We start from the raw sequence: 10,216 nt of genomic DNA, 5'->3' as shown, positions 1-10,216 counted from the left end.
TTCCTTGTGAAATAACTTGTTTCCTCTTCTTTTTTGTTCTTCTTCATTTTCTGTTACATAAGAGCTCTCCATCCAAGTGAAAAACCCAGAACCAAACAAATCATTTTTACCCAGAAATCATCTGTTTCTGTTAAATTTTCCTCTTTTTTTTTGTTTCTTGGTGCTGGAATATGAGTGTTTCGACCACCTGCTAGTGTTTTTATTTTTTTTAAAAAGATAGAAGAAAGCTTGTTTCTGAATTGTTGATCACAGCAGAGTAGTGTTGAGTTTAGTTTAAAAAGGAGAAGATAAAAGTTGAAGCCTTCCAAATCAACAGGTGACCGGAAAAGAGTTGAATTTGGAAACATTGTCAACCAACAAGAAAGACTCGGTTGAACAGCGAGAGTTTGATCTTAATTTTCTCTTCCTTTTCTGTTTCCTTAAATTTAGCTGCCTAAACGTCAACATTTATAATTTCTTTCCAGTCATAAATTCCTATTATATAACCAAATCCGCGACAATCTCTCTCTTCCTCTATCCCTCATCTCCTTCCCCATTCTCTTTTCTTTTGTTTTCTTTGTGGTTCCCTCTGTTCTTTTGAGGTCGAGAGACAAAAGAAGAAGAAGACCCAATATCTCTCTCTCCGTCTCCTTTGTTCAGAAATCATGATTTTTGAAACAGGGTCGACACAGTCTAACCTTGCCTGCTTCCTCCATTGCACAACTCCTACCGTCAGATCCCAATTCCTCCCCAAGGTTCACCCTTTTCTTCTTCTCCTCCCCTTTTTTCTTCTTCTTACATGATTTTTATTGTTTATGATGTTTGTTTTGCAGAGTGAGATTAGGAACCTCAATCGTTTATGGCACCCTTGGGAGAGAGAAAAGGTTGAATTTTTCACATTGGGTGATCTTTGGAATTGTTACGACGAAGGGAGTGCGTATGGGGCTGGTGTTCCCATTGTCTTGAACAACGGCGAAACCTTAGTTCAATACTACGTTCCTTATCTCTCCGCCATTCAAATCTTCACCAGCAACTCTTCAGTCAACAGCTTTAAGTAAGATCATCATCATAGTCATCTTCTTCTTCTACATTCTATTGGTTGGTTTTGATCGCAAGCCAATATGAAGGCATCTTACTGGAATCTTGTACAGGGAGGAGACTGAATCGGGCGATGGCGAGAGGGATTCGTTTAGTGATTCATTGAGCGATGAGAGCGAGAGTGACAAGCTATGGAGATGGGACGGATGCTCGTCGGAGGAAGGCGGCTCCGAGCAGGACAGCCTTTGGCATGTGAATAACCGGTTGGGTTACCTTTACTTTCAGTATTTCGAGAGATCAACTCCTTATGGAAGAGTTCCACTCATGGATAAGGTAACCTTTTTTGTCTCTCTCCTTGCTTATTCCATCTTCTTTTTGCACCGATTGCATTGTCTCCTTGCTTTGAATTTGCATATTATCTGATTGATTATGTCATATGGAACTGGCCAGACCAAGAAAATTCAGCTGTGTACTTGTCAGAATATAAGCATCTCATAAAGATGAGATAAAACTTTTGACATTTGAGTATGAAAATTCCTTTTTCTTTTGTTTTTTTATTATCTTTAAAGATCCAAATTTTCCTTTTCTTTTGAGGATATTATCAACTTATATCTCATCCTTCATGAGCATAAATGCTTGCTGTTTCGTATGAGATTGATTTTGAGTACTTATTCTTGTGACAGAGAAGAATAAGTTGCGATACTCTCTTATTTACAGATTAATGGATTATCAAGAAGATATCCTGGTTTGATGTCATTGAGGAGCGTCGATCTTTCTCCGGCTAGTTGGATGGCAGTTTCCTGGTCTTTCTCTATCCCTTCCACATTGATTATGTTAAACAATTCATAACCTTGTCTCGACATACTGTATAATTTCGGATTATTGACGAGGGATTGTTATTCCATATCGATGATAATAGGTACCCGATTTATCACATTCCCATGGGAAGGACCATAAAAGACTTGTCCACATGCTTCCTTACTTACCATACACTATCATCTTCTTTCCAAGGTGCTCTTTCTGTCTATGCGCTTGCTTAAAGCATAAAAGTATAGAGTCGATTGATTCCTAGATGGTTTATATATGCATGCCTGTGTTTATTGTTGGTTCAGATATGGACCTGGAAGACGACATCGATAGTGCCGAAAGGAAGCGGAAGGAAGGGGAAGGCATCTCCCTTCCACCATTTGGCTTGGCAACTTACAAGATGCAAGGAAACGTGTGGAATTCCGGACGGGACCAAGAAAGGCTGGTGTCGCTTTTAAGCGTCGCCGATTCGTGGCTAAAGCAACTTCGAGTCCAGCACCATGACTTCAACTACTTCACCGGGGCTCGGCGTGGCTAAGACCTTTTTTAAGTAATTTGCAGTATAGCTTTGAGAACCCCATGGAAGTGACTGATCACTAATTCACCCAAAAAAGAAAAAAAATGGTTTTTTTAAGAAATTTTTGGTTTTGTATTTGGGAGTAAACTTGAGGATTGTGATTGGCAGTTGTTATCGGAAACCCCACCTTTAGACGGTTCACTCGGGGGCCAACCTTCATAGCTGGGGTGGGGGTATATGTGTTATTGTAAAGAAATGGGAGTGTGGTCTGAAGAGTGTGCAGAAAGTGGAGGACTGATTTGAAACTCTTTTGACGTGTATGATATGTGTTACCCTTGACCATGATTATAAAAATGACCCCCACAATTTCAACAATTCTCTCTTACCCCCTCCCCCTTTAAATTATTGTCTTTGGTTTGCACTAGTGCGAGTTCCATTAGAACATGATAACGATTCTAAATTGGTTTTTGTCAACAAATGAGTGTGAACATAAACTTGGTTAAATCGCAGTCTTGGATTGTCGGGTGCAATCAAATTGTGTCCCACTTGGAAAATAGAGTGAATGAGGAGAGGAAAATGGGAATCCTGAAGTCAGTCAACATCTTATCCATCACCAGACGCATAACATCAGATCAGACATCTCATAAAGGCCTACCACTAACAAAGTATGATTAATTACCGGACAATGAAGTGAAAAGAATAGCTTGAGAGTGGAACATGTAACCAATATCACGTGCACTCATTCATTCATTCTTCACATACAATATTTATGTTCAGATTTAAATAAGAAAAAGATTAAACTAGTTTGGTCATTGTTTTAGTCTTTATGCTCGACTAATTTGGACTTAAGTCTTTACTTGAGGAAAATTTCGATCAAGATAAAATTTTGAAAATAAGGATGATGTTGAGCTGGATCAGGTGGAGTTGGATTAGTACAACACTTGGATTGTACTTGGAGATCATAATCCCAATATATAATCTTACACATTAATTTTAATTTTTAATTAGTTCATCATAAATTAAAAATTAATTATTTAGATATCTACATATATTTGACCTCACCAATGTTCTTTATCTCCGATGTTGTTTAATTTGGGAGGTGAATTGTTACACTTGTTGTTGGTTAAGGCAATGGACAAGGGGATGTTTTCGGGTTTCGAGTTAGGTACTCATGATCGCTCATTCGTGTTATCACATTTACAATTCGCGGATGATCTTATAATTTTTAGCAAGGTAACTATTTGTGATTTGTTGAATATTAGAACGGTTTTGTTGATTTTTGAATTATTGGTGGGGTTGAAGTTAAATTTAGTAAAGAGCAGAATATTTGGGATTAATGTTGAGGAAGAGGTGTTAGCTGCTTGGGCTAAGGAAATTGGATGTTCAATGGGATCTTTTTCTTCGGATTACTTAAGGTTACTGTTGGGGGACTAAGAGGAACTGATTTGCCTTGTGGGAGCCTGTTGTTCAGAAATTCTACAATAGTTTGGCTGGATGGAAGGCTAAGTCTCTATCGTTGGCTGGAAGGGTTGTTTTGGTGAAATCGGTGTTATGCTCTCTCCCCATATACTTCCTTTCTATTTTTCGGATCCCAATTAGTGTTTTCAACAAGTTAAACTCTATCATGGCAGTTTTTCTATGGGGAGGTTCGACAGAAAAAAAGAAAATCCACTGGGTGAATTGGAAGTTGGTGTGTAAACCAAAGAATTTGGGAGATTTAGGGATTCCAAATCTATTGCTCTTGAACAGGGCTCTACTGGGGAAATGTGTTTGGAAATTTGCTTCAGAAAAGAGTTCCATGTGGAAAAAAGTGATGTGCAGTGTGAACAACTTGGATCCGAAATCTATGATGATTGAGAATAAATGGACAACTCGTGTTTCTTGGATTTGGAGAGGAGTTGTTAAGAATTTCTTTTCTAGTGATGCTTTTTGGGGATTGCCTTAGGAAAAATATGTTTTTATGAGTTGGAAATGGAGAATCAGTGGAGTTTTTGCATGATATATGGTTAGGTCTGGTTCCTCTGAAAGAGCGATTTCCGAGGCTATTTGCTTTATCGAATAACAAAGGGGGTAAGGATGCAGATTTCAGGTTGAATAATAATTCAGGATGGGTGTGGGATATTCAAGTGAGAAGGAACTTGGTAGATTGAGAGGTTGAGCAATGGTTGCAGCTTATTTCCTTGCTGAATAGTTCCACATTGTCATTATTAGAGGAAGATTGCTGGATATGGTTAGGAAATGAAGAGGGTTGTTTTTTAACTAAATCTTGCATTACAATATTTTTTGATCAGGAGGTTAATGATGAAAGGGTGGTAATTGGGATAAGCATGTTTGGACAGGGGTTGCTCCTCCCCGAGTTGAAACTTAGATTCTTGATGGATTGAAATGTTTCTTTTGTGGTTCCTGAGAAGTTAATCGACTTTATAATTTTGTGGGATGATCTACTTCCGAGCTCTACTATTTGGAAATTCATTCCAAGGGTGATGATGTGGTCGGTTTGGAAATGCAGAAATGAGATAATTTTTCAGAATGGGAAGTTGGATACTGCACTGCTGTTCTTTCTTGCTCGTTTTAGAATTGCTTCTTGGTTTGGGGCTAGATTTAAGGAGGTTAAAATTCCTTTTGACTCTTTAATAGGGGATATAAAACTAGAAGATTCAACAGGAAGACAGAAAAAAGGGGTTATCCTTCTTCAAAGTGGGTTCCTCCTCCAGAAGGTTTCCTAAAACTTAATGTAGATGAGGCGATGGCAAAGGAATGGGACAAAGGTGGAATAGTCAGACTGATTAGGGATGCCAGGGGTTTATAACTTGGTTCATTTTTAGATAAAATTGGGGACGATCCTCCTATACTTGCAAAGATATTGGCGATCAAAAGAGGTTTGAATCTCATTGAAGAAGTAGGATCTTTTCCAAGTCAGAGGATTATTTTGGAATCGGATTTTACTACGGCTCTGCAGTGGATTAAAAAATCAGATTTATGTACCCCTTTGTTTCATGTCTTGGTAAGAGATGTAGCTATTTTTGTGAAAGGAAAGGGTATTATTTCAAGACATATTCCGAGAGTTGCGAATTGGGAAGCGAAGGAGTTAGCAAAAGCTGGTATAGGCTAATTTAGAGTTTTATATGTTGTGGTTCTTAAGGTGTTGTGGTTAGTTTTGTTTTCTTAAGGGTATTATGGTTTTATTGATGTATTAAGTATTATGTTGTAAGCAACTACTGGTTAGGGATTGGTTGTATGTTATGATTCAGATTAATAAAATTCAGAGGCATTCTTTTCCTCCTTCCTATGTCCATGTTACCTGTCAACACACATTTTTGTCCTACTAGGATTCAAACTCCTAAAAATAGGATAAAATTTTGCTAGGATTCAAACTCCTAAAAATAGGATAGAGTTCTACTAAGATTTAAATTCCTAAAGATAGGATCCACAAATACTATAAATAGCCATTGTAACTCACCATTGTAACACACGATTTACACACAAAACATAGAGGAAAGCACGAGAAGATACAAAGGCAAAACTATTGTAAAGGATTCGAAAAGGAAATAAAAGGTAGCATTTTCTTTTTTCTTTCTTTTGCATGTGCACGTTATTTTTCTTGAGATTTGGTTCGAATAACCCAAAACGTGGGTTGCGCCGATAACCAAAATGGGTGGGGTTTCGAAGTTTCGAACCTAGATCTACCCCGAGGCTTATTTTTAAAAACCGGTTTGATTTTCGGTTAAAGGAGGGGAAGAGCTTTTTAAAAATCTATATTAGTCCCTTTATTTATTATATGGATATTTTATTCATTTATTTTTATTATTCATGTTATTATTATTATATGTATATATATATATATATTAAATTATTTTCATTTATTTTTTTACTATATTTTATTATTATATATATATATTCTTTAATATTTTTCTTATAAGTCTAATATTACTATATATATTGTAATTATCTTTATCTAGTCGTATATTTTTTTATACTTTTAATAGTTTATTTATATACATATTATTAAATATATATATTCTTAATTATTTTTATTTGATTATTTCTTTATTTATGTAATATATCTTATAACTTTATATATTTATATTATTTTTTATTATTTTCGTTTTTTATTCATTATTATTATATTATTATTTTTTTAAAAAAAAATCTTGTGTCTTTATCATTATTATTATTAAACATTATATTATATACTACTAACCTAGAGGGCCCATTTTTTGTCTTATTTCTTACTAAAGCCCCCACTTTCGGTGAATTGGGAGGGTAACTTTTCTATTTTTAAGTATTTGGTGTATATATAGCTTATTTATTTTATTAATACTTTGATATATATATATATATATATATATTTATATTTTTTCCTTTTTTCAAATATTACTATATATAATTATTACTTTACTATTTTTTTTCTTATCTTATCTTACTTATTTATTTTATTTATTTTATTTTTCCCTTGTATCTTATTTGTTTTCTTTACCTTGTTTATCTAACACATTTCTCGATTTTTTTTAAAGGATATTTTCAAATCAATCAAGGGTAAGTAATTAGGATCGAAACTTTACCTTTTAATTTAACTTGTTATTTTTCTTAATTAAGACAACTGGAAATTACGTAGTACCGAAAGGGCGGTTCAAGGGTGCTAATCCTTCCTTGATCGTAACCGACTCCCGAGCCCGACATATTTCTGGTAAGACGCAGATCAGGTAAGAAATAGGGTATCCGATCAACCCATTTATTTTTAAATAAATGATCGGTGGCGACTCCAATCCACATTTTTCTAAGTCGAAGCCCAATTCCGGGGCCCAACTGAAAGACGGTTGCGACAGCTTGACGACTCCGCTGGGGACGGTAAGTGAGTCAGGCTAAGGTAATTTCCAATTGTCTTTTTAACGAAAAGGGTAAGTTTAAATTTTAAGGTAATATTTAGATCCTTTTTACTTACTTTTGATTATTTTCGAGTAAATAGTTGGACTAATCGTTTTTTCATGATTTCAGCCTTCAAAGTTTTCTTTTTTTCATTTAAAGGCTCTATACCCGAGCTCCGAACCCGTTTTAAGTGGGGGTGAAAGCGACGCCTTCGTGTGAATTTGTTCATCGTATGGGCCTAGCAAGTAACCTTAGGGATTCATATACCTTATGCCTTCGTGTGAATTTATTCTCCGTATGGGCATAAGGTAATGTGTCCTCTCGAGTTTAACTTAGTCCACATAAGCCTGTGATGGGTTTAGGACTAAGGGTCTGGTAAGCCCAAGGGGGCACCAGCAAGGAGAACTCGGGTACCTTTTTTTTAGAACCTAAACCCGAAGACTACAAGGAGTTAGGGCCCACCTCAAGACCTCATTTCAAACCCTAGGATGCCGGAATTATTTCCTGCTTTACTTTCTGTTCAAAGCATATGAACTAGAAATTTATGCGGTTAGGACTTGTTCAAAACCAACTTACGGGATATAGATCATGTCCGGGTAGGAATAATAAGCATGAGGGGTAGATATCATGTGGGGTAGGATTTTTCATTTTTATTATTATTTTGATTTACCTCACTAACTCTTTTTGTTTTTGTTCTCTTTTATTTTGTTTTCATCATCTGCATCATTTAAAAGAGGTGTTGATCCACCAAAAATGTGTTTGTTAAACATAAATAATCTGAATTAATGGATAAAGGGGTTGTAATACAAGAGATAAAAATACAGAGGACAATCTACAAGGTGACTATGTGTCATATTCAATCCTGAAGGTGTGGTGCCCACAATTGAGGAATATATCACTTTGCTACGTTATAAAGGACTCAAAATGAATTGGGTCTGCATCAAGCACAATGAAAGATTATCTTGGAAAAACTGACTGTCAGAGGTTGCAGGGGCAAGATGAAGGTTACTAATCTTAGGAGTCCCTTCAGAGATAACAATTACAAAACGATAGCTGGAATTGGAGATCATCGCTGACGAATTCAAGGAACAAACTAATGACTTTACATATTTCCTATCAATCGAGGGCTCCAATGACGCATTCGTTGGGGACAGGCTCAACAAAAGATAGATGCTAGAGATGCAGTCATTCAAGACTTCTTGGGCCAGTGCAAAAAGTAACTCAACATTGGCACGACCCATCTAGAGAAGCCGGAGTGGTTTGACATGTTATTCAACCAGTGACATACGAATACAGAAGACTAGTCAACATGTCAAAAGCTGTCAGAATATTTTTGTCTCTTAATAGATAAAACACTTTTGTCCCCAATGAGGATTATTCATAATAACAGGCACATTTTTTGGATCAATGCCTCGGATATTTCATGTATCATGCATTTAGACATATTCTGCATTTCGTTATTTTCTTTGCATTCACATCAACTAACGGAAGAATGTCTCAATGAAGGAATAAATACTGGATACACCGCCTCAAGCGTTGGACACACCTCATCCGCATAACACCCGCTTGAAAAAGAAAAAAACAAATGGAGGCCAGAATGGCTCAAATCGAGGATAACATGGCAAAATTGTAGAAAGAACTTGAAGATAAGATAAACCAGATTAGTCTGAGTACTCTGAATACAATCATGAAGAACCAAGAATCTTTGGTTGATCAGATCGTTGCCAAGTTAGTTGGCCTACAACAGACCAGTGCGCTTGGGGCAGGTTCACCGGAAGGGGTAATTATACCACCTACCCCACAAGTGGTTGTCTCACCTGAAATCTTAACCGAATTACAAGGGGACTCATATGCTATCAAGGGGAAAGCTATATCTGGTGCAAATATACAAGCTTCCGCGACCAACACTCATCCGGAAGACTATCATGTCCCGAATTTTGACGAGGAGGATAAGGAAAAGAAGATGGAAAAGAAGATCAAGATGTTAGAAGATCAAATGAAGATGGTCCAAGGGGACCATGATTATTTTGGAGTGGACGCAATGGAGCTGAGCTTGGTTCCAGATCTGGTGCTTCCACCAAAGTTTAAAGTTCCTGAGTTTGAGAAGTTCGACGGGAACAGCTGCCCTTCAGCCCATATCACTATGTTCTGTCGGAAGATGACAGGATATGGGGGAATGATCAACTCCTGATCCACTGCTTCCAGGAGAGCCTGTCCGGTTCAACTATCCGGTGGTACAACCAGCTCAGCCGAACTCATATCAAGACATGGAAAGACTTAGCCAAGTCTTTCTTGGAATAATACAAGCATATCAACGATATGAGACCAGACCGGGTTATGCTACAAAGCCTGGAGAAAAAGCACAATGAAAGTTTCCGACAATACGCACAACGATGGAAGGATCTGGCTGTGCAAGTTCATCTACCCTTGGATGAAAAGAAAACTAGGAAACTATTCGTACAAACCTTGAAAGCACCTTACTTCGGACACCTGGTGGCAATCACATCGGGAAGTTTCTCAGATCTAGTTATGGCTGGCGAGATGATCGAGCTAGCTATAAAACAAGGAAAAATTGAGGGAGATGACTCCAGTAAGAAGCCTCCCATAAAGAATATCAACAATGTTAGCACCTTCAACGCCAACAAAGGCGTTACGGTCTCCACTGCTGTTGTACCATCCGGTATTTCTAAACGAACTCAGAGGGAACCAAGGCAAGAAAAGATTTGCATCAGTCCAATCCCAATGACATATGAGGAGTTACTCCCAATGCTAGTTGAGGAGAATCTTGTGACTCCGGTCTGATCCAAACCTAGGGAGGCACCATATCCTGAAGGCCATGATATTAACGCCGTATGCAATTATCATATTGGGAGCTCAGGGCACACCACTGAGAACTGTGGGGCTTTGAAACGTAAGGTCCAAGATCTGATCGATTCAGGGGCATGGTCCTTCAATATGTAATGGGGCATTCTGATCGAAAGTCGGATGGGGCATCCATCAGGAATTTTG

The 10,216-nt window shown here is 37.3% G+C and overlaps 1 protein-coding gene across 2 annotated transcripts; it reads left to right on the top strand.

The window, feature by feature from the left end:
- The first annotated feature begins 212 nt into the window (after positions 1–212).
- On the top strand, positions 213–2,434 carry LOC120171360. 2 transcript variants are annotated; one of them, XM_039179070.1, is made up of 6 exons: positions 213–734; positions 813–1,033; positions 1,131–1,350; positions 1,735–1,820; positions 1,937–2,028; positions 2,130–2,434. In XM_039179070.1, exons 1-6 carry the CDS (start codon positions 645–647, stop codon positions 2,360–2,362), a joined length of 942 nt encoding a protein of 313 aa, XP_039035001.1. In that variant the 5' UTR covers positions 213–644; the 3' UTR covers positions 2,363–2,434. The 2 variants fall into 2 exon arrangements, with proteins under 2 accessions (XP_039035001.1, XP_039035000.1); XM_039179069.1 differs by having other exon boundaries at positions 218–734; positions 813–1,030; positions 1,128–1,350.
- Positions 2,435–10,216: the final 7,782 nt, after the last annotated feature.

Source organism: Hibiscus syriacus, unplaced genomic scaffold (assembly GCF_006381635.1).
Source record: "Hibiscus syriacus cultivar Baekdansim isolate YM2019G1 unplaced genomic scaffold, ASM638163v2 tig00111833_pilon, whole genome shotgun sequence".
Classification (NCBI taxonomy): Eukaryota; Viridiplantae; Streptophyta; class Magnoliopsida; order Malvales; family Malvaceae; genus Hibiscus; species Hibiscus syriacus.
This window is presented reverse-complemented; position numbering and strand designations above follow the sequence as displayed.